The 25207-nt window shown below is 35.4% G+C and overlaps 1 protein-coding gene and 1 long non-coding RNA gene across 6 annotated transcripts in view; one reads left to right on the top strand and one right to left on the bottom strand.

Moving 5' to 3' along the window:
* Nucleotides 1–2964, bottom strand: part of LOC116667144 — a 36455-nt gene extending 33491 nt beyond the window's left edge. For all 3 annotated transcript variants that reach the window (XR_004323922.1, XR_004323920.1, XR_004323921.1), the window contains exons 1-2: nt 2866–2964; nt 1792–1902 (exon numbers count right to left, since the gene is read on the bottom strand). This is a non-coding gene — a long non-coding RNA (uncharacterized LOC116667144). The remainder of the gene's footprint in view (nt 1–1791; nt 1903–2865) is intronic.
* The window catches only part of MINPP1 (multiple inositol-polyphosphate phosphatase 1), a 40013-nt gene continuing 16849 nt past the window's right edge, over nt 2044–25207 (top strand). The window contains exons 1-4 of one of the 3 annotated variants that reach the window (XM_032491388.1): nt 2182–3732; nt 6578–6775; nt 10126–10223; nt 18532–18665. In XM_032491388.1, the coding sequence (XP_032347279.1) occupies nt 3060–3732; nt 6578–6775; nt 10126–10223; nt 18532–18665 (1103 nt within the window). In that variant the 5' untranslated portion in view covers nt 2182–3059. Of the gene's footprint in view, nt 3733–6577; nt 6776–10125; nt 10224–18531; nt 18666–25207 lie in introns of all 3 variants that reach the window. The other 2 variants (XM_032491389.1, XM_032491390.1) reach the window with 2 other exon arrangements.

Here is a 25207-nt window from a genome sequence, read left to right as displayed (position 1 = left end):
TTTAAATGAACTGTACTTCAATTACAGAGCAACCAACCAACCAACCAACGAACCCATAGTGTAGTGGACTAATTAGAAAACTTAAGACAAGTTAGAATAATGTAGAACAATAGAGTTCAACCTTTTCCTCTTTTGCTCTGAAAAACAGAACAGATAATGTTCACTTCTGTATAAAATTGCACAACCACTAGCAATTCAAGTCTTCCATTCTCAGCATGATCCTCAGAGCCATCCAGCCTTTCACTTGATTTCCATTCCTCTCAATTGCAAATCATTTTCCATTAAGTTCCTATCTCTCTCAATCCCAAATCTAAGCTATTTCCACATTCACAAGACTTAATTCTCATTCCTCCAGCTCTTCAGACAATCTTGACTCTGTGTCACTTAAGAAAATGAGGGCACTAGGCTTGAAATCCATGAATTCTCTGCTGCTAGACCAAATTTATCCATATGTGCACCCATCCTTATAATCTTTCCTCAGAAGATTAGGTATCCTCTCCTTCTGGTCCAAATCAAATTCTCTTGGTTCCATCCTCTTACCTCTCTCAAAGGAAGTAGAACCATTAATCTATTCTGTGTTGTGGCAGATTTGTCAAATACATTGCTATCATGCCTACAACCTCTTATGAGGGAAGACAATCCACCCCACGGTCTTTGCAAAGGAGCAGCCATGTTTTGTGTCATGCAAACCTCTGTGTACTAACTGATTGGATAAGGCAGGCAGCCATTTCAAGGGGCAGCCAATTTATAGGCTGGTCAGAGAATTAAGAAGTGGCCTGGCATGAAAACTTTTCAAAAAAGTGCTCACTGCTTTAAGAATGAGAGACCTATTTTAAGTGAGATGAGTGGATTTTTATTATTAGTAAAGTTATAAAATAATCTTTGATGCATGCCTTGTCTGTGAAAGTCACTCACTTAATATAAAAGTTTATAATGTATGGTTGTTAGAAAACTAAGTATCTCAGTACAGGAATAATAATGACATTGAACATTATTAATGACACAAATTATCACTTAGAGCAGCCTATAATTATATGGGGTTATATCATCTTCGATTCTCATAACAGTCCTGTGATGTAGGTATTCTAAATTCCTAACTTTCAGATAAGAAAACAAAAGGTTCAGGGAACTTGGGTAACTTTTCAAAGCCACTCAGTTAATGCGTGGCTGAGTTACAGTCTGGATTTAACGCTTATGAACTTTGTCTTCTTTATATCTGGCTTTTCCCTAGCCCAAACCACTAATGCATTGCTTAATTTTATCATTTATCACCTTGGCTTGACACCAGAGTGACTGGAGTTGCTTTATATTAAGTATTTAAACAGCATAAATTAACAGATGAATAATTAGAGAAATGAAAATGAAATCAGGCTAGGGGCAAATTTAGTGCATAAGAATGTTTGCTAGATTTTGTATGTAGTTAGAGAGGGCCTCTAAAGACTGTTTCACTAGGAAGGAGTGATGCCTTTAGGAAGACTTGGTAGCTCCTGAGGACTCAGATTGGGCATGAGAGGTGATCATTATTAACCACATATATAAAATAAAATAGTGATACACATCTGACATAAATGCTTGCTGAATGAACTCAGCAATACTACCAAGTACCTCAGCATATAAAATATATGGTGAGCAAGTCCATAAAGGGTAGGTGTTCATTAACTATTAATTTGAGCAAAATTCTGTGAAAATATGACTGATTATTCAGTGAATCACTGACCATCAATGAATATTCAGGCATTGACATTCCACAAAATGGCATATCAAAAAAGAACATATCCTAAAGATGGTTACCTGCCACAGAACATCTTAAAACTTGCAGCATTCAAGTTGGAATCTCTTCTTGGCCTTGTATCATTTTCTTCACTGGTAAACAGATGTACACTTCTCTGGACCAGAGGGGCACTTTTACGGAGAAAAAGAATAAAGATGGAGATAGATTTACCACAAGCAATTCGATAATGTCTTTGAAGGAAAAGCTACACTTAAAAAACATGGTCCAAACGTCCTTCAATTTGGATCACCATATGACTTCTTTAATACTTATTCTTTTCCCAACTGGCCCATAAATTGGAGTTCAAGTGGAGAAACCAAGGTATTGTCAGATTTATGATTTCAGGGATCCAAAATTCTGAGCAATAACTTATGTTATGAAAAACTTTGCTGCTGATTTGAGTATGTAATTAAGAGGGAGGAGAGCTTGAACTCGGTGTGGTGGTAAATACAGAGTATGTTTGCTTCAAGTAGCAGATTAGCTCACACTTAATAATGGAGAAAATGTGTTGGGCCATGACTCAATGTGCTCAGGTTATCACGATTGCTATGTCTCTACTCTAAGCCTTTGATGTCAACGAGCACAGTACTTTGGGGCGCTGTCTCGCTTATGTCAGCTTTGCTAGTCCGGGTCAAGATACTATCAAAGGTTCAGAAACTAAATTTCCCGGAGAACTGAGCCTCTTCCTGATTCTTCTCCGCCCTGTGGTATAAGGTTTATTTCCAAACTCTAAAGTGCCCCAAACCGTGGGCTTCAGAAGGTATGCTGCGGCAGGGCTCAAGATCTGCATTTTCAACCATCGTCTCAGGTGAATTTGATGCGACTGATTCAAACTACATTTTGAAAAACAGAGTGGGATAGGGGTAAGGATGATGATACAGAGTCAGCTGTTCAAAGGTGTCCTGGTTCGGCAACTTTGGAGGCTAAGGCTTAGTCCATTCACAACCTAGGAGATTAAAAGAGCGCGGGAGTCGTTGTGTCAGTTCCTGAGGCTCCCGCAACAAGGAAACTCGCCCACGCTCGGGGCGAGGCGACACCGGCTCCACCTAAACCACAAGTCTCTGAAACTCCTCAGGGATTTCTGCCAGCTTCACCTGACCCCACAGGTCCACTGGGCTCCTCGCAGCTTCTCGCCACATCCACTGCGCTCGGCCGCGCGCTACCGCCTCCTCACGACCCGAGTGCTGGGGGCACCGGCCGGAAGCGCCTCCGAGCCCGCCCCCTGCCCACCGGAGCCGGAAGTCGGCGACCCAGTCGGCACGTCGCCCTCCGCGGGCCGCAGCGCACCATGCTCCGCGGCCCCGGCCGCCTCCTCAGGGTTACCGCAGCACCCGTCGCGGCTCTGGCTGTGGCGCTGGTCTCGTCGCTCTCTCGCTGCTCCCTCCTGGAGCCGGAGGACCCTGTGGTGTCGGCGCTCAGCCCCTACTTCGGCACGAAGACTCGCTACGAGGATGCCAACCCTGGGCTGCTGCCGAACCCAGAGGCGCCGCGGCGGGATCCCGAGCTGCTGGAGGAGACCTGCACTCCCGTGCAGCTGGTCGCCCTCATCCGCCACGGCACCCGCTACCCTACGGCCAAACAAATCCGCAAGCTGCGGCAGCTGCATGGGCTGCTGCAGGCCCGCAGGCCGGGGGATGACGGAACCCGCGCTGCGGGCGGTCGCAGCCTGGGCGCCGCGTTGGCCAATTGGCCGCTGTGGTACGCGGACTGGATGGACGGGCAGCTAGTGGAGAAGGGGCGGCAGGACATGAGACAGCTGGCGCTGCGCCTGGCCTCCCTTTTCCCGGCCCTCTTCAGCCGCGAGAACTACGGCCGTCTGCAGCTAGTCACCAGCTCCAAGCACCGCTGCGTGGACAGCGGCGCTGCCTTCCTGCAGGGCCTGTGGCAGCACTACCACCCGGGGGTGCCGCCACCCGACGTCGCAGGTGACCGCCCCGGCCTCCTGGCCAGTGCCTACCCAGGTCCTCCTACTTCCCCGATCCCAGCCTTTCCTCACTTCCCTTTCTTCCCAGTTCCCATCCCTCGGGCCCCCATCTCGTGGGATGTTCAGGGCTTGGGTATCTCCTCTCTCCTCTTACATAGACGTTCATTCACTCATTCATCACCTTTGAATTTGGCACCTTCTACGTGCAGGACCCTGTGGTAGAGGTTGGGGGATCCAGGAGCGAAGGAAACAGGCAGGTCAGGTTCTGATCACCCATTCCCAAGTTGAATTGCCCCCTCTGAGCACCAACCCCTCCCTTACCTCCCTGTCTGGCAGCTAGTTCCACAGCTGGGCGCACTTTTTTCTTTATACAGTCTCGGACTTTTTTCCTCAGGCTTTTGAGTTTGGTTTGGTTTTGGTTTTGGTTTTGGTTTTGGTTTTGGTTTTGGTTTTGGTTTTCACTGAACAACTTTTCCAGATACTGGTTCTAGACCTACAACCTATTTTAGGAAGCTTCTCAAACTTTCTTTACTGTTCTGCCTTTTCCGTGTTTTGGTAGAGTTACTTTCCTTGTAGCTGTGGACTATGGTCATGAGCAAAGCTTTACTGATTTATTCCATTCCTTATACTTTCGCAAAATTTGAGAGATCATCTAGAGATCATCTAGTGGGGCCCTTTTATTTCACAGGTGAAGAAGCTGAGCCCAGGAATATGCCTTGCTGATTGTCCTTTCTTAGTTTGAGGACTAGGGGCAGGCCCAGAATCCAAGTCTTCTGTTTGCCCCCTGAATGAAGCTTTTTCCTCCGAAAATGTTTTAATAGTCACAGATAATAATAATAGCAAGCACTCAGTGCCTACTGTGTGTTAGGCATGCCTAACATTGATTTCACTAAATCCTTAGAACAGCTCTCTGAGGTTGATAGTATTTTCCCTCTTTTTTTTTTTTAACAGATGAGGAGATAGAGACACTAAATAATTTGCCTAAAATAGCTAGGTATGGACCCAGGAAATCTGATTTAGAACTTGGCCTCTTAACCATTACACTACGTAGCTTCCATTTGTCCTGTAACTTAAGGATAAGGATAAAAACACAACATTTTTGTGCCAGAGAGACGAACAAGTGTTAATACTTTCTTGATCAATTTTAAGGTCAGAGTTGAAGTGAGACCATTTAGCTTTAAAAGGCCCAAGTGAAAAATAAATTAGTAGACTGGTTTGTCATTTCTCCAGTAGCATCCTCTTTTAAGCAGTTTAGCCATCTCCAAGGGTTTCTTCTATTGACTCTGTGTCATGTTATTGCTCTGTGGGTAACTCGGTTGGCTGACTTATGTTTAGTCACTTGTTGAATCATGCTTTTTAATTATAGCTGGACTTTTCCCATTAATATGAGTGAAAATTCCCCACAAATCTGTTAAATTAACTAAATGTTGAAAGCAGAACATATTTCAGTATAGTAATGTGTATATATACATATATATAGTGTTACCAAAGAGGGGCTGGCTGGCTGCTGGATCTCCTGGGATGAATGAATTTTTGCCCTTAGATGGCGTTGTGAGAATTGGCATTTGCCTCAAAGTGCAAAGCCATGGATCAAAATAGTTCAGGATAAGCCACCCTCACCATTTTCAGTCTCAGAGATTAAACCTTTTGCTTAGCTGCTTCATTATTATCTACAGACAATTGTTTTGCCTGTTGTGTACAACTGGGCTTTAGAGGGAAGCCACTGAATTAGATTTTGTATTTTTACAGAAACAGAACAATGCCTTTGTTTCTGTTTAAAAACAGCAGTAATGAGATAATAACAAGGATGAATTATCCAGATCCACTTAGGAAATCCTATTTTGAGGCCACAGAAAAAGATGACAAAGATTACATATTTTCCTGGTCAAGATGTTTTCTTAAAAATTGTAATCCAGTTGCCAATTAAAGTGGGCAGAATTATTCATTTCAGGATCTCTTGAAATGGGTACACACACACACATCCAAAGCACAAAGGTATAACTAGATTTAATTTTCTCATTTTATATTCAGAAATAGTATACTATTTCATGGTAAATTATTGGAGGAATGATGGTTGAAATCTGTGTATTTTAAATATGACTCCCAGAAAACTTAAAAGGCACTTCAATAGTTGAAGCTTGATTATGAATGCTTTTCTAGTACATATTTGTTGCTGAATTGGGGAAATAATGTAACATATAATATTCTAAATAGAAAGTTATATGAGAGCTCTAGTTAGAAAATGAACCGAGTCAGAAGCATCTAGCACAATGAAATACAGAAGACTTGAAACGTTAATGTATTTTGTGCTGTTGTCAGTAGTTTTTTATCCAAAACAGCCTTTTTTAAATTAACACAGGGTTGGGAAAGTTGAGAAATAAAATACTCTAATTAGACTTTGACTTAGAGTAGTCAAACAGATTTCTATTAATTACCCTGTAATTAGAAATTTTGCTAATTTTTAGTTTGCTTTCTCAAATTTTCTGTGCCTGACGGGAACAGTAATTTACAATACATTTTGCACTTTTTATGACTTTCACGTCTAGTTATTTTTCTTTTCTTTAGGAAAACATTTATTTCAGTTACCTTTATTTCATAGTGTAGTATTGCTATAACATTTTATTTTTGATATTCTCTGTTTCTTCGGTCTTTTTTAGCATATCCTCTCGTGAATTAACAGTCATTATAGATGGGGAATAGTTTTGCCTTATGTCTTTTGAGCAGTGTGTACTTATTTCAGACATACCAATGAATAAATAGGTTTTTAGTGTTCCCTTTCACACTTGAAACAGAATTTTCAATAATTTGAAATTGTCATTCATGTCAGTGGATATATATACACACATACATATATACACACTCAATATTTTTTTCTCTTTCAGACATGGAGTGTGGGCCTCCAAGAATTAATGATAAACTAATGAGGTTCTTTGATTATTGTGAGAAGTTTTTAACTCAAGTAGAAAAGAATGCTACGGCTCTTTATCATGTAGAAGCCTTCAAAACTGGACCAGAAATGCAGAACATTTTAAACAAAGTTGCAGCTACTTTACAAGTGCCAGTCAACAATTTAAGTGCAGGTAATGTGCCTATTATCTTGCATTTGAACTCTGAAATAGTTTAAATGGTTTCTGAACTCTGAAAATGAAAAAATATGGAAGCATAAATTACTCCTTTTTAAAGGCCACAATTGATTTTACATTAAGAAAATAATGTGTTCTAGGTCAAGAAAAGTCTACATCTCAAGCTTACTATTTTTAGGTTCAGATTCTTCTTTGAGTTTTATGTAAATTAATACACAAGAATCTTGCTGTATCCTGAAATTTTTTTTTTTTTTTGAGGACAGGATTATATAAAGCTTCAATTCTAGGCATTATTTATAAAACAAAGATTATCTTTTTGAATTATCTCCTTATAAAGTGATACAAATGGAAAATCATATGAATTCTTTAGCTTTTGAAGCAGTTGAGAAGTACATGTTAATGTTTTGAGAGGGGTTAAGTTTTAGAAAAGTAATGAGTTTTTTTGTTTTCGTTTTTGTTTTAGAATTTTATACGTAGAGGTGCTGAGACGATGAGCAGTCATGTCTGTCATTAAATATGTAGTGGATGGGTTGACTGCAATTTATCATGCAACCTGGGACCCTTTTTAGGGTGAAAGGAGACACTATTCGTAATTATGCTAGGAAAGCAGGGCACATGGTCACCTAGCAGTTGGAAATTAAGAAAAAATAATAAGATTTTTCCTGTTTTCTAGGAGTTTATAATCCACACAGCAGATATTGACAAATATACATACAGAGTATGATTTCATTATATTGTGAATAAATTTCCAAAGACTAGAAGTGGGAGATGCTGGGAAAAAATTAAGACTAGAATCTGTCAGTCATGGAGTCTGAATGCTTAATAAGGATCAAAAAAAGTGAGGATGCCTAGACTCGCATTCAAAATTGAGTTTTTTCTCTTTCCTCAATTGGCTTTATATTTGGGTCATCTGCAGAGCTTTAAAAATTATTTTATTTGGGAAGTAATTCAAGTAAATAGATAATAATAAAGGCTAATATAATGAATATATGTATATCCACAGCTTAGTTTTATCAAATTTTCGCATTATACATCAGTTAGTTGCTTTAAATAAATTGAGGGCTCTTGGTCCCTCCCCAGGATCTCAGTCCTTTCCTTTTTTTCTCAGAGGTAACCACTATCATGAATTGAGCATCTAAGTCATCCCATGCCAGTTTTTATATTTATGTTTATGTTTCTATACCTAAATGGGATATTGTTTTGCAGATTTTTAAACTTTTAGGAATGATATCAAACTATGTTATCTATCTAAAATTTGAATTTAATTCAACTTTGTATTTTTTATTTAATGTGTATTTTTCTAGTCCTACATTTTAAACTTATGTACAGAATTCCATTATATAACTACCAGCATCTAGCCATTATTCTGTTAGTGGGCATTTAAGATTGTTGAGGATTTTTTTTAAAAACTATTTTTAGTTTCTGAATTGAAGATTATTTGTACTTTACTGATGGGTAACTGAGAACAACTTTTTTGGAGCCTATTATAGCCTATTAGTTAAACCTTGTATTTGAACCTTAACTTCGTTATACTATTGACTAACTCTCTGATCGTTGGCAAGTTCCTTAATATCTCTGTGCCATAATTTCTTTCTCTGTAAAGCGGATATATGACTTGTGCTTGCCTCATTGGATTATTACAAGGATTAGATGAGATTAATTCATGCAAAGCATTAGCATTGTACTTGTCAGAGAATAACTGCTCAAAAATATTTTAGCTACTTACTTTTTTTTTGTTTGCTTAGAGAGGTGATGCTGTATGTATTTTCTGTAACTTGTTCTTTCTTAGCAATATATCTGTCTCATTCTTTTAAATTCAGTTTTTATCATAGGATATCTAATTACATTTTAGGTTAATGCTAGTTAAAAATTTATTTAACCCATCGTCAGATTTTACTGGTCAGAATAGCTGGAGCTAATACAATCGAAATTCTTTTTATAGGAAATTACTTTCCTAATGAGGTTTTTCTTAGTTTTTACCTCTTTCTTTTTAATATGTTATTTATTTATTTATTTAAATAGAGGTACTGGGAATCAAACCTAGGACTTCATGCATGCTAAGCATGCACTCTACCACTGAACTATACCCCCACCCCTTTACCTCTTTCAAGTAATGCTACAGTGAACATTCTTATAATCTGGTTTTTTGCACTTGAGAGTTAATAAGATAAATAAGGAGCATGAATATTTTCTGACATATACTTCCAAGTTGTTCTCTGAAAGTGTAGAGCAATTTGTATCAACAATATATGAAAATGCTCATTTCCCCCATTTCATCCAACAGTGGATATTATTAGTCATTCTGATTTTAGACCCTTTGATGAATGATTTAGCTTTAATTTGCATTTCTTTGGTTACCTGTAAGGTTGAATATCCATTCATACGTTTGTTAGCTATTTCCTTCCTTCTGAGAATTGCCTCTTCATAACCTTGACCATTCTCTATTGAATTATTTTTGTTTTTTCTTACTGATCATAGGTGCCCATTATATGTTGTGGGTGTAGTAATTCTATATCCTTTAATAGTGCTTGATAATGGATAAATCCTTTGCCTGTTTTATGTTGCTAACTTTTTTCCTATTTGTTGCTTATCTTTTAAGTCTTACTTATGGTGCCTTTTATTGTTCAGAAGTTGACATCTTTTCTATACCCATATCTGTCTTTTAATTATGGTTTATGAGTATTTTATTTTGCCTGAGATTTCTCCCTTACCCCAAGATTATTATATTTTCCTATATCTTCCTTTATTTTACTTTATTTTTTTTTAATGTTTAAATTCTAATTCATCTGAAATATTTTTGACTTTCTGAAAGATTGACCAAGAACTCAGAATGGTCCTAATGGATGGATCAGAGGCATAACTCGTCCTTGACAAATGATTTGTCTAACCTCCTTATTGTGCAGGTGGGAAAATTGAGAGCCAGAGAACTTAGAGTGCCTTGCCCAGGATAATTAGTGGCAGTTAGGTCTCATAGTGTGATTTTTTTTTCTTTCTTTGTTTCTCTCCTTTTTCATCCTTTGTTCCACCTTCCTCCTTACTCTGCCCTTTTTTCTCTACCTTCTGCAGCCTTCTCTCCTCCTTTATATCCTTTTCTGTACTTGCTTCTTCTTAATAATTATAATATGAATTGTGTAGTTAAGAGAACTATTCAAGGAATGTACTTTGTTATTGCTAATTTTCAAGTTGGGGACTAAAACCTTTTATAGATTTATTTCCCCTCCTCCAACCCTCTAAAATTAAAATCAAGTTGCAGTTTATGTAGTAAGTCCTTGGCATTCTGGAGATACTTAGCCTTTGGAAAATTGCACAAAATAGTAACCCACAAATTTTGCCTTTTTTTCCCCCAGATTTAATTCAGGTAGCTTTTTTCACCTGTTCATTTGACCTGGCAATTAAAGGTGTTAAATCTCCTTGGTGTGATGTTTTTGACATAGACGATGCAAAGGTAAGCATTACTTTTGCAGTTTCTTTGCTTTTTTTGTGTGATTTTTGTTGTTGTTATTTAAAGCAGGTTTTCAAAAAGTAAGCAGAGTAGGGAACATTACCTGTCTTTGATTATCTCATAATTTTCCTAACATAAAGAGAGATTAATTGTTCAGGTAGGACCTACCTACTTGTGTAAATAGTTTGGGTTCATAAAACTCTGGAAAACATTCTTCCGTGGTGATTTGATTTCTAGGTCTACCCAGTTAAAAACCTACTTACCTCATCATAAAATTTTACTTCTGGAAAGGATTATAAAGCTAATATAATCCAAATTCTTCTTTTTGTCAGAAGTCAAAGTTCAGAGAGGATGAATGGTTTTCTAAATACCTATTCTTTCATGACAGTTTTCCTAATAAATTGAGTTCTGTGTTCCACCTAGTAATGGCAGTAATTCATCTACAGTTTCTGCCTGCCTACTTTGTATTCCCTTTTTTTCTTCTTCATTCTTGTGGCTTCTTTGTAGACTCTTAGACTCTAAAAAGAGAAGAACAGACAGACTTCCAGTGACTTTAAGGGAGGCAAATTCTGGTCACTTCTGGGATGCTGAGCACCAGAGAGATGGGGTAGGGGAAGGTTAATTAATTGTTTTCTTAAGCATTGAGGATTGTGGTGTTGGATAGAATTCTGGTGGATAGGATTCTGGTAGGATGTATCTGTATGTATGGGTCATTCAGGAATATGGACTTCTGAAACTTTGGAACCTTCAGTATGCTGTATGAAAATCAATTATTAACTTCAGAATTTAACCTCAAATTTTGAAAAGAAGTGTACTATTTGCCAGTTAGAAACAGACTTTTAAGCTGAGAACTAATTTACTTTTAAAGGTAAACAAGTGCTCTACTTTGTTACTCAAAGACCTAAGTGATCAATAACCAGATTAAAGGTAATTTTCCGTGGTATTGGGCCAGTGTGGGAGTAGAGCTTAGTGGGTGAGTTGGAAGAAGGAGAAAGGGCCCTCGATGGATGACTGCTCTAGGATGCGGACACCAGTAGTAATAGGTGTATTGTGTTTCCTCTTTCTGCTCCTGGGTTGCTTCCTACTTTTTCTCTGTCCCAAGTATCCAGTACACTTCTCATCTCCTCTAACTGTCCACAGCTCATCACTTCAGAAACTTCCTGGCCTACCCTCTAAAATGCTCTGTGCTGAGGATGGCCATAAAATATATGTTCTAAATTGGAATACTTCTAAATGTGAAAGGGGAACCATTAATAATTATACTAGTTAAAGATATAAACTGAGACTTATGGTCGCCATTTATGTGTGTCAGAATACCTCACCCCCCTTTTCTCCTTAGCCAGATTGCTCTAGGGAAAAAAGTGAATACACAGAACTGAAGTGATTTTCAGCATTGTGTAAATGACTGATGGGTGTTGGCAGAAGGGAAATTTACTTTTTAACAGAAGAACAACCTATTTGCCCAAGTTACTGTAGTTGTTGGAATATTTGGCATGTGCTCACCTGGCCACCTGCTGTCTACCCTTTTCCTATTTTGAGTAGCTACATCCATGTGGTCCTTGACTTTTAAAGATTGACGACTCTGCTTTTATTTCCATATCTGTTAAAAGATGCAACTAGTAGGTAACTAAGCTTCTATGCTACTTACCTTTTTCTTTTCCTTTTCGGATTACCCTCTTATCTCTTCACTGCTTATGAACTTCTCTTTGATTTTTCCCACAACTTATTTTGAAAAATTTCAAACTGACTGAAGTTGTAAGAATGATAGAATGAATATTCATGTCCTTCTCCTGTATTCACCAGTTGCTACCCTTTTTTGCCACATTTGCTTGTCTTTCCATGTATTAGTTTCCTGTTGCTGCTATATCAAATTACTACAGGCTTAGTCATTTAAAATAACACAAATTTATTACTTTATGGTTCTGGCAGTCAGAGGTCCAAATGAACCTTACAGGGCTAAAGTCAAAGTATCAACAGGGGCCTGTGTTCCTCCTGGAGGTTCTAGAGGAAAATCTATTTCTTGCCTTTTCCAATCTCTGGAGGCCTCCTGCATTCCTTGTATCACTCCGACTATGGCTTCCATGGCTATATCTCCTACTCTGTCCTTCTTGGCTGCTTTTTATAAGGATCCTTTGTGATTATTGGGCCCACCTAGATAGTCTAGGATAATTTTCCATCTTAAGATCCTTAACTTAATCACACATGCAGATTCCCTTTTGTCATGTAAGATAATATTCATAGGTTCTAGGGATTAGGATGTAGAAATCTTTGAGGGGCATTTATTTTGTCTACCACATATATATAATCTTTTTTTTTTTCTTCATACATCAAGACACTTCATCTTTAAATACTTGGGCATGCATCTAAATAACACACTTCTACATAACGATAGTAAAATATAATTTTATATATGCATGTATAGTATAGTATTGTCCAATATATGGTCAATATTTGCATTTTCACACTTGTCTTAATAAAGTCCTATATTTATAACTATTATTTAGAAAATGCAGAATATAATCAAGAATCATTCATTGCATTTACTTGTCATGTCTTTTTAGTTTCCTTTAATCTGGAAGAGTGTTCCAGCCTTTCTTTTGTCTTTTATACACTGGCGTTTTGCAGGCAACTAACCAGTTTTTTTGCAGAATGTCTTTGTGTCTAACTTTTTACTTAAGGTTAGATTGTGGTTTAAACATTTTTTATAAGAATACTATCTATAGTGCATCTAATCAGAAGAAGTGATGTCAGTTTGTCACATCATTGATGATTATATGTTTGATCATATGATGAAAGTGATGCCTACCAGATTTGTCCATTGTATAAGTACCTTTTTTCCTTTGTAAGTAAAAAATTTCTCATTTAAACGACCATGATTTGAAAATTTGAAGTACATATTTGTTGAATTAATTGAATAAAAACTTCCTTTTTATAGTATAAATAAATAAGTTAGATTCTTCATTTAAAAATACACCATTTTCTTTTGAATTAGATGTTTTCTGTGGGGTTTTTTTTCACTTATTTGATAGAAAATAATTTATGTATCTCTGTTTAGGACTTTTCACTATGAATAGATTTATGTACTGAAGTATTTGTAGATGCAATAAAATGATGTCTGGGATTTGCTTCAAAATAATCCAGTGGTGGTGGTAGGGGCACAACTTAAACAGGATTGGCCAAATGTTGATTATTGTTGAAGTTGGATGATGGATACATAGGGGTTCATTATTTTACTGTACTCTATTTTTTGTATTTGAAATTATTTATTAAAATGTTTTTAAAATTAAAAAATAATAGAAATTTGTGAAATATTGATAATTCTGGAGATTATTAGATATCCAAAACCTTATGAAATGCTGGTCTTCATTCAGCAAATATTGTTTGAGTGCCTGCTTTGTGCCAGGCACTTGTTTGAAACTGATGATACTAACATAAGATAGACATTGTCCTCAAAGAACATAACAAGGAGTGAAAGATAACAAATAAACCATGCCAGACAATAGGATGGCTATAATAGAAGTATATATAAGATATAGTGATACACAAAGGAGGAAGTTGATTAATGACAGTCAGGTGAATCTTTGCAAAAGAAATGACACATGAACTAAGTACATTTCTGTGGGATAGCTTTTTGCAACTTTGTATGTATCTTCTACATATCTAGATTTTTTTTTTTTTTGTCTCATCTGGAATCAGTTTTGGTATTTAATATTTTCTTGTAAAAGTCATCCATGTCATCCAGATTTTCAGATTTATTTGTGCAGTTTTGTAAATTTATCTCATAATTAAAAAACAAATTTTCCTTCTGTATCTGAGATTATTTCCCCATTATTATTACTTACTTGTGTATTTGTGTTTTCTTTGTTAGTTTAGTGTCTACTAACTTATTTTTTCCCAAGAAACAGTTTAACTATATATTTTTGAACTTTATATAATGGAATCACCCAGTATGCATCCAGTTTTTGTTCAACATTATGTTTTTAAGATTTATCTGTGATGCTGCCTGTAGCTACAGATCACTTACTTTCATTGCTGTATAGTATTCTGTTGTATGAATTATCGTTTTTTTTAATCCATTATCTTGTTGGCAGACATTTGGATTGTTGTCAGTTCGGTGCTATTATGAACATTTGTGTGTGTTTATTGGCATTTCTGAAGGTCTATGTCTGTAGTAGAATTGGTGGATCACAGGATATGCAGAACTTCAGATTTGCTAGATAATGCCGAACTATTTTTGGAACTATTTCAGCTTATCTTTCTGTCTTTATGCTTCTTTCTAAATCTTTTTCTTTTTTTTGACTCTTTTTTTCAAATGATTATTTTCTTAAGTCTTTGGAATTCATAATAGTATGTTTATTTAATTATAGTTTTCATCTGCTCTGTAGCAGAATTTCTAGGGTGAAGTTTTTTTCTGGCTGACTATTTTATCTGTATAGCAGTCTTGTTTTTAATTTGTATGTTTATATTGATTGTTGGCACCTTTTAAATTACTACTCATCTTCGCAGAGTTCAGTTTTTACTTCTCCTCAGGTAGCCAGCTGGGATGAGCAGCTATTCAGAGATAAGTAGTGTTCCTTCCAATTTATAGTTACTCTTCTCTGAGATTCTTTGCAGAATGCTGCCTGTAAAGATGGAATGTAAGTCTGTTTCCTCCTAATGGTGTTGCATAGTGTCAGGGGAGGTTCCCCTTAGACTTCATTCTCATTGTTTCAGGCAAAGGATTGTTGGATTTACTACTGCAAGTGTACCATGTGCTTTGTTTTTGTTTGTCTGTTTGTTTTTTTCTGCTAGTTGAAAAAACTTTTAATTCTTATTTTTTATTGAAGTGTGGTTGATTTACAATGTTAGTTTCATGTGTTCAGCAAAGTGATTCAGTTATACATGTACATATATATATATATTTTCAGACTCTTTTCCATTACATCGTAGTCCAAGAACTTAAATATAGTTCCCTGTGCTATACAGTAGGTCCTTATTGTTTATCTATTTTTTTAACATTTTTTATTGATTTATAATCATTTTACAATGTTGTGTCAAATTCCAGTGTAGAGCACAGTTTTTCAGTTATACATGAACATATATATATTCATTGTCACATTTTTTTCTCTGTGAGCTACCATAAGATCTTGTGTATATTTCCCTGTGCTATACAGTATAATCTTGTTTATCTATTCTACAATTTTGAAATCCCAGTCTATCTCTTCCCACCCCCCGCCCCCTTGGCAACCACAAGTTTATATTCTATGTGAGTCTATTTCTCTTTTGTATTTATGCTTTGTTTTGTTTTTTTTTTTTTTTTTTTTTTAGATTCCACATATGAGTGACCTCATATGGTATTTTTCTTTCTCTTTCTGGCTTACTTCACTTAGAATGACATTCTCCAGGAGCATCCATGTTGCTGCAAATGGCGTTATGTTGTCGGTTTTTATGGCTGAGTAGTATTCCGTTGTATAAATACACCACATCTTCTTTATCCAGTCATCTATTGATGGACATTTAGGCTGTTTCCATGTCTTGGCTATTGTAAATAATGCTGCTATGAACATTGGGGTGCAGGTGTCTTTTTGAAGTAGGTTTCCTTCTGGATATATGCCCAGGAGTGGGATTCCTGGGTCATATGGTAAGTCTATTCCTAGTCTTTTGAGGAATCTCCATATTGTTTTCCACAGTGGCTGTACCAAACTGCATTCCCACCAGATTTACTACTGCAAATGTACCACATGCTTTGAGGATCTGTCTTCTGCTGGCTTTATCTAAGATGTTTTGTTTGATTTTCACTGCATTTGGCAGTCCTTCCTCATTTATGGTGGTGGCTGAGGGTATAGAGGTCTTTTAATTTCTTTGAAAAGAACTTTTACATTTCTCTTTTCATTCTTCTTTTTTTAGAGTGCCTACTGAGAGAAGAGATCAGATATATCTTTATTCAATTATCTTAAAGCCTGAAGGTCTATATTTTCTAGTTAAGAACACTTTCATTGTTTCATCATAAAGTATGATGTTTGGCATAATCATTAGTAGTTATCCTTATCAGAGTAAAGAAATTTCTGTTTCTTGCTTTCTAAAACCGTCTATTTGTTTATCATTTTTAAAACCAGGACTGTGTGCTAAATTTCTGGCATCTAGGAAAATTCGCTTTTTTTTTTTCTTTAATCTTCTAACATAGTAAATTACATTAGTACATTTTCTAATATTGACTCATCCTTGCTTTCCTTCCTTCTTAAGAAAGATTCTTTTATTGACTGATTTTTCTCCTAGTTATGTCACATTTTTTGTTTCTTTATGTGTTTCCAGTAATTACTTATTAGATACTGGACATTGTGAATGTTATGCTGTTGAATGCCTGGATTTTGTCTTCTAAGTGTTAAATTTTGTTTTATTTTGCAGTTAAGTTAATTGTGGATCAGTCTGATCCTTTTCAAACTTCTTTCTTTCTGAGTTTCATACTCTAGGCCTGAACTTGACAAAACTCAGAAACAAGACTTTGCCATTAAAGTATGACCCTATTGGGGACTGTAATGAAGTCCTGGATGTCTTGGTGTCTGTGGAAGTGCTCTTTACTTAGGCTACTTGGAACATGAATCTCTCCCAGCATTGCGATATCTCTGGAATCGTTGAGCTTACAATTCCCACAACCTTCAGCAACAGAATCACGGGGACTGCCCCTGGATTTTTGGAGTTCTCTTTCTGTGTAGCTTCCTTCTCTCTGATACTCTGTTCTGCTAATTCCAACCACTTCACACTTACCAAACTCAATTCTAATTCCTCAACTCAGCAAGACTGCTGGATTCTGCTTGACCTCCCTTTCCCTGTGCACAGTTTGAAAGTGCCTCTCCTTTTTCACTTTTGATACTATTTTTGTTTTATTTCTTCAATAGATTTGGCAGAACTTTATCTAATTCTTTCTGTTTTAATTCCTTTCAACTTTTTTTTAATGTTTACTTTTTCCCTTTCGCTATCTTCTTGATTTAATTGCCTCTTTAATATATGTTTAGTTTTGTTTTTGGTGTATGGCACTGGCCTACCCTTGCTCTTGCTTTTAAACTTTTGGCTTGCACTTAATTTCTCTAGGTGCTCTTCTGGGACAAATGGCTCACAACTGTTGTATAGTCATGTCTTGTATCTCTTTTGGGTTGCAGGTTTTAGTCCTCTAGTTTTAATCTTGATTCAAATGTTACCTGAGTACAAGTTTAGCATTCAGATAAAGGCTACCTTAATCACCAATTCACCAAATCACCTACCTCTCCACAGAAATTAATCACTGCTGTCAGTTTGTTGTGTACTTTTCAACCTTTTTCTATGCTTTATTTACAATTTATATAATTCTTAGAAATTTAAACAGTGTTGTGTGTGTGTGTGTATTTTGGTAATAAATGGTATTTTACTACTGTATTTATTCTTACCCTGCTCTTCTCATTCAGCAATATTTGTAGGAGGTCTGTCCATGTCAGTTCATGTAGATCTATAATAGGGAATGTTACAAATAATTTCACAGTATTCCATAGTATGTGTATACCGTAGTTTATTTAATGATCAACTTACTAAAGAAATTTAGGTATTTCCAGGAACTTTTTATTTTTTTGGCTCCTATAAGCAGTGCTATTCTAAGACATTTTTGTGCATTCTCTCGTGTTCCTTCGTGAATATTACTTTATAAGAAATAGAATTGAATGGGCCTTAGAGATGTGTATTTTTGTGGATTTTGCCCATTTACCCTTGAGAATGTCAAGTACTAATATACATTCCTTCCAACAGTACCAATTTTCCGTATCTTTGGTCTACTTTTATTACCGTTTTTATCATAGTGATACGTGAGCCAAAATAACTCATTTTCTATTTGGTTTCTGTCTTCCTAAAGTTCTCAAAAATTCTTGATCCAGTGTTAGCATCTTTCTGTGCTGTGATGAATATTTTTCAATGTGTATCTTTTTTTCTTTTTTCTGTATATATCTTTGCTATCATTTTAATATAACTTTAGAAGAAAGAGGAAGTGAGCATATGTCTTCAGCCTACTATCCTGAACTGTCATGGATGCTGGATTATTGGCTGTGAGGGCTATGAACTTGCTCTTGGATGCCAGTCTGCACATTCCCACAATTCAAGTTTGTGTCTCAACATAAATCTCTGTGTCATGGACCTTTGGGTCCAACCTTTAAATGCTTGAAATGGCAATTATAAACTCTGTGATTTTGCTATACTTTGTACTGAATGCTGATTAAACAATGTAACCTTTTCTGAAAAACAAATCATTATTAAGTGAGGGAATCTGTTACATGAATAAAAATGTAATGATTTTTGAAATTTTTATCTTTAGGTTTTAGAGTATTTAAATGATCTGAAACAGTATTGGAAAAGAGGATATGGATATACTATTAATAGTCGATCCAGCTGTACCTTGTTTCAGGATATCTTTCAGCACTTGGACAAAGCAATTGAACAGAAAAAAAGGTAAAAGCTTAAAAATTTTTTAGTGTATATTCTAAGTGCCCAGTTAAGCTTCTGAAAAATGCTTTATAAAGGGCGATCTAAAAAAATAGTTTTGCTTGTGTTTTTAAAAAATGATTATATTTACAAAAGAATTAGATGACATATGTTATAAAGCATATAAACCCTCAATTCAACCCAAGGAAAACCCAAGTGATTCCATTTTCCTGCCTTCCCTTGCCCGCTTTACTCTCTATCCCCGGTAACTACTATCCTGAATTTGGTGTGTATTATTCCTTTGCCTCTATAAAATAGTTTTTATTATGAATGTTTGTGTGCCCTAACAATATAATTAGTTTTACTTAGAGAGATATGCTGGGCCTTGCTTTTTTTCCTCTTCAACATTACGTTTATAATATTCATCACATTGTTGCATATACAGTAGTTCATTCATTTTACTATAGTACAATTTCAGTAATGCTCAATTTTCAGTAAATAAATACCATTATATATATCATCTCCTCTTGTCAGTGGACATTTGGATAGTTTCTGGGTTTTGCTGTTATAAATAGTGTGATTGTACATGGTTTCTGGTATGAATTTTTTTGTAAGTTTTTATTTTAAATGAGTTTCTTATCAAAAAGCCTTTGTTAACATTCATACATTTCAAAGTAAAAAAAAAAAAAAAGAAAACCTTTTCCTGATTTGAACCTTTGATAGAATCTGAACCCTATTTTATTTGACAAATATACTTCCATGGAAGCATATACATTCACAACTGGAGATGAAAATTACGCTGTAAAGATTGAGACAAAGGCTGAATATGGTGTATTTGTGTTTGCAGTATTGAGTTTTATATACATATAGATAAGAAAGAGAAATTATGTGTACTTGTGGATATGACTTTGGTTTATGGGATTTTCTTGGGTTTGATGGGAGTTAGGGGAGAAAACCAGATTGAGTACAGATGGTCCCTGATTTAGGATAGTTTGACTTAACAATTTTTTGACCTTATGATGGTGCAAAAGTGATACACATTCAGTAGGAATTGTACTTGAATTTTGATCTTTTCCTTGCCTCGCTGTGTGTGGTATGATAGTCGTTCATGATGATGGGCAGCAGCAGTCAGCTGTGGCTCCCAGTCAGCCACACCATCACCAGCAAAAAACTACTGATACATTTAAAACCATTCTGTACCTATACATCTATTCTGTTCTTCACTTTCAGTACAGTATTCAATAAATGATGTGAGATGTTCAACACTTTATTATAAAGTAGGCTTTGTGTTAAATGATTTTGCCCAACTGTAGACTAATGTAAGTATTCTGAGCACGTTTAAGGTAGGCTAAGCTAAGCAATGGTGTTTGGTAGGTTTTTGAGTTACTGATATTTTGAGTTTAATAATAGGCTTATTTAGATGTAATCCCATTCTAAGTGGAGGAAGATCTATATTTGGTTTCTGCTACCAAACACTTTTGTGGGACAGAATAGTCAAGACAAGTTCCCTCTTTGACATAGGCATTAACTTTTTTCCTACTTAGTTTTCTGAATGGTTTAAAATCCTTAGACTTTATGAGATAACAGACGTTTACTGTTTGTTCATTGTTTGTCCCATTTGAATGTGAGGTATGGCAAACTTAAAAATGTGTCTGAAAGATTCTTAAATAACTTTTGGAAAAATTGCTGTTATAATTTGATACCAGATTTAAAGTTTAAATAAGAAGTTTATCATTGATATTTTAAAATAAGTATTTCTGTACACTGAAAACTATAAAACATTACAGAGAGAAATTAAAAATGACTCAAATAAATGCAAAGATATACTGTCTCTGTGGATTAGAAGACTCAGATTGATCATCTGTAGGCTGAGTGTAATCCCTGTCATAACCCCAGTAGGTCTCTTTGTAGAAACTGAGAAGCTTATTTGACTGCAAATGGGTACCAGGGAAATTTTTAGGGTGATAGATGTGTTCCCAAACTGGATTGTGGAGATTGCACACACAGCTGTTACATTTACTGACATTCGTTTAACTTAACAACTAAAACAGGTGAATTTTTTGATTGTTACATTATACTTCAGTAAAATTTTTTAAACACTATTGGTATCTAATAAAAGGAAAAGGTGGAGAAAGAAAAGAATGAAATACTTTTTTTTTTTTTTGTAGAAGTGGAAATAATTTTTAAAGAATTTATTAATTCAGAAAAATGGCATCCTTCCTTAGAGTTTTTTACAAGATGACCACAAAATGCTTAACATGTAATTGTTAAAAATGTGTTTTCAAATTATTAGCTCACTTCTCTGCCTTAATAAAATATACTGGAAAATAATCAATTTTTTAATAATGCAGGCTTTTGCAGTCTTGTATAGTGATTTGTTTAAATAGCCTTTATTTTTTAGAGTACTTTTAGATTCACAGTGAAATTGAGCAGAAGGTAAGGAGATTTCTCATATGCTTCCTCCAGCAACATATGCATAGCCTTCCCCACTATTAAAATCCCATACCAGTTATTTTTTAAAACAGTTTTGAGAAATAGTTCATATACCATGTAGTTCACCCATTTAAAGTGTATAGTTAAGTGGTTTTTAATATATTCACAGAGTTGTGCAACCATTATCCCTGTTTAATTTTAGAACGTTTTCATTACTCCAAAAAAAGAAACTCCATTATACACCACATTAACAAAAGGTAGGATAAAAATCACATGATCATCTCAGTAGGTGCAGAAAAAGCATTTGACAGAATTCAGCATCCATTCATGATAAAAAAACTCTCATCAAAGTTGGTATTGAGGGAACATTTCTCAACATAATAAAGGCCATTTATGACAAATCCACAGCTAACATCATACTTAGCGGTGAAAGGCTGAAAGCCTTTCCTCTAATTTCAGGAACAAGGCAGGAATGCCATTCTTGCCACTTCTATTTAACATAATATTGGAAGTTCTAGTCTCAGCAGTTAAACAAGAAAAAGAAATAAAAGACATCCAAACTGGAGAGGAAGAAGTAAAACTATACTATTTGCAGAAGACATGATACTACATATAGAACACCCTAAAGTGTCCACAAAAAACTAGTATAAGTAATACATGAATTCAGTAAAGTTGCAAAATACAAGATACAAGGATACAGAAATCTGTTGCTTTTCTGTACACTAATATTGAACTATTAGAAAGAGAAAATAAAAAGAAACCCCATTTAAAAATCACATCAAAAAGAATAAAATGCCTAGGAATAAACTTAACCAAGGAGGTGAAAGACCTATACAATGAAAACTATAAAACACTGATGAGGGAAACTGAAGACCGTACAAAGAAATGGAAAGATATCCTGTGGTCTTGGATTGGAAAAATTAATCATTGAAATAGCCGTATTACCCAAAGCAATCTATGGATTTAATAGTATCTCTGTCAAAATACCTGTGACATTTTTCACAGAACTAGAACAAATTATCCTAAAATTTGTATGGAACCACAGAAGACCCTGAATTGTCAAAGCAACCTTAAGGAAAAAGAGGCATAACCCTCCCAACCTTCAGACAGTATTGCAAACAGTAATCAAAACAACATGGTACTGGCACAGAAACAGACATGTAGATCAATGGAACAGAATAGAGAGCCCAGAAATAAGCCCACACATCTGTGGTCAATTAATCTACAACAAAGGAGGCAAGAATGTAAGTGGAGAAAATACAGTCTCTTCAGGAAGTGGTGCTGGGAAAAGTGGACAGCTACATGTAAAACTCCTAGAAAAAAAAAGTGAGATTAGAACATTTCCTCACATCATATACAAAAATAAACTCAAAATGGGTTATAGACCTAAATGTAAGACCTGAAACCATAAAACTCCTTGAAGAGAACATAGACAGAACATGCTTTGACATAAATCATAGTAATGTTTTTTCTGAACCTGTCTCCTAAAGCAAAAGAAATAAAAGCAAAAGTAAACGAATGGGACCTAATTAAATTTAAAAGCTTTTGCACAAAAAGGAAACCATTGACAAAATGAAAAGACAACCTGCTAAATGGGAGGAAATACTTGCAACTGAAATGACCAACAAAGTTAATATCCAAAATTTATAAACAGCTTTTACAACTCAATACCAAAAAAAAAAAAAATCAAAAAATGAACAGAAGACTCCAATAGACATCTCTCCAAAGAAGACATGCAGATGGCTAACAGGTACATAAAAGATGCTTGACATCACTAATTATTAGAGAAATGCAAATAAAAACGAGATAGCACTTCACACCTGCCAGGCGAGGATGTAGAGAAAAGTGAACTCTTGTATGCTGTTGGTGGGAATGTAAATTAATAAAGCTACTGTGAAAAACAGTATGGGGATTCCCCCCCAAAAATAAAAATAGAACTACCAGATGACCCAGCAATTCCACTCCTGGGTATGTATCTGGGAAAAATGATAACACTAATTTGCAAAGGTATGTGCATCCCCAGCCCAGCGTTCGTAGCAGCACTATTTACAATAGCCAAGACATAGAAGCAACCCAGATATTCATCAACAGATGAATTGATAAAGAAGATGCGGCATATGTGTATATATATATATATATATATATATATATATATATATATATATATATATATACATACATACATACACACAATGGAATATTACTCAGCTGTAAAAAAAGAATGAAATTTTGCAATTTGCAACATGGATGGACCTGGAGAGTATTATGCTTAGTAAAATAAATTGGACAGAGAAAGATAAATATTGCATTATATATCACTTATATGTGGAATCTAAAGAAACGAATATATATAGCAAAACATAAACAGACTTGCGGATATAGAAAATAAAATAGCTGTTACCAGTGGGGGAATGGAAGAGGGGAAGGGCAAATTAGGGGTATGGGATTAAGAGATACAAACTACTATGTATAAAATAAATAAGCAACTAGTATATATTATACAGCACAGGGAATTATAGCCATTATTTTGTAATAACATTTAATGAGTATAATGTATAAAAATGACTCACTGATGTATACTTGAAACTAATATAATATTGTAAATCAACTATACTTCAATTAAGGAAAAAAAAAAACACATGCCCATTAGCAGTCACTCCCCATTTACCCCTGCCCTCTCAGCACTAGGCAGCCACTAGTCTACTTTCTGTCTCTATGGATTTGCCTTTTTGGATATTTCACATAAGTGGAATCATACAATGTGTGGTTCTTTGTGACTGGCTTCTTTGACTTAGCATAGTGTTTTCAAGGTTGATCCATGTTATAGCATGTGTCAATATTTATTCTTTTTTATGGCTGAATTATGTTCTGTTATGTTGACTATACTGTATTTTGTTTATCCATTCATTTGTTTATGGACATTTAGGGTATATCCACTTTGGGATTGTTATGAGTAATGCTACTGTGAACATTTGTATTCATATTTTTGTGTGGACATGTTTTTATTTTGCTTGGGTATATGCCTAGGAATGGAATTTATAGGAGAGTCATTAACTTTGACAATCAGGAATTGCTAAAGAATATTAAAACTGTAGTTATGTAAATAATCCCTGATGTGCACTGGTTTCTGGATATAATGTAAAGATGAAGCATTCCAAGTTGAGGTTGGCCCATTTATAGTAATCCACATCTCCTGCTAGGAGGTTTAATTTGTTTTGTTTTATCTTAAGAAATTCCAATTTTTAGGGTTTTTTTTTTATATTTGCTTATTTTATCCACAAGTGAAGTACATAGAGGGAAAAAATGCAACAAATCGAGTATTCCTTTATGTTAAGTAGTTGCTGATTGTATTTTTATATATTTAAAAGCTAATGAGATTAATTTTCATGCATGGCTTCTTGAATGAGATGCAGTGATACAGAGGCAGTGTGATGTAGTAGGCAGATGCTTGGATTTGATTTGAGTTCTGGTTCTGTTCTACTGATGCTACAGATTACTCACTTCCAGAAAAGGGGACTGCCTCTCCTGACTCACACAGTTGTTATGATAATCAAATGAGAGAATGTCTAAAGCACTTAGTATAGTGCTATATACAGATAAGGTATTATTATCATATATGAGAGTTCTCTGGTCAAAACATGTCTTTAACGTCTTTGTCAGATATTCACACACCTTCCCTCCCCCAACTGCTGTGAGTATTCAAATATTAGAAACAAATACTTTGTAGTACTTATTCTCTTCAAATTTTCATGGCCTTGAGCTCATTTCTTAAACGAATTTCCTTTTCTTCAGCAAAATGGAGAAAATTTTTACTTTTTGGAGGATTACTTCTTTATTTGTGAATTGAAAAGAGGACTCATTCAACAATATTTTAAACACCTACTGTGATACATGTCAAGCAGTGTTTTAGTAGCTGGATACAGTGATGAGTAAGACAAAGTCATTACACTTGCGACTCTTAGAATCCAGAGAAAATAGAAATGTATATAAAAGCCATGGGCTATGGTATAACTTTATGTAAGATTGTAAAACAGTATAAAATGTTAAAGGAAGGAGAGTTTGACTCTGTAAGAAGAAATGGTTTTGCCCACGGCCTTCTTTCCTGAGGAAGGAGAGTCAGCAGTAATGGTGCTTTT

The sequence above is a fragment of the Camelus ferus genome, chromosome 11 (genome assembly GCF_009834535.1).
Source record: "Camelus ferus isolate YT-003-E chromosome 11, BCGSAC_Cfer_1.0, whole genome shotgun sequence".
NCBI classification, from domain to species: Eukaryota; Metazoa; Chordata; class Mammalia; order Artiodactyla; family Camelidae; genus Camelus; species Camelus ferus.
Note: the sequence above shows the minus strand (reverse complement) of the source record. Positions and strands in the feature narration are given on the sequence as shown.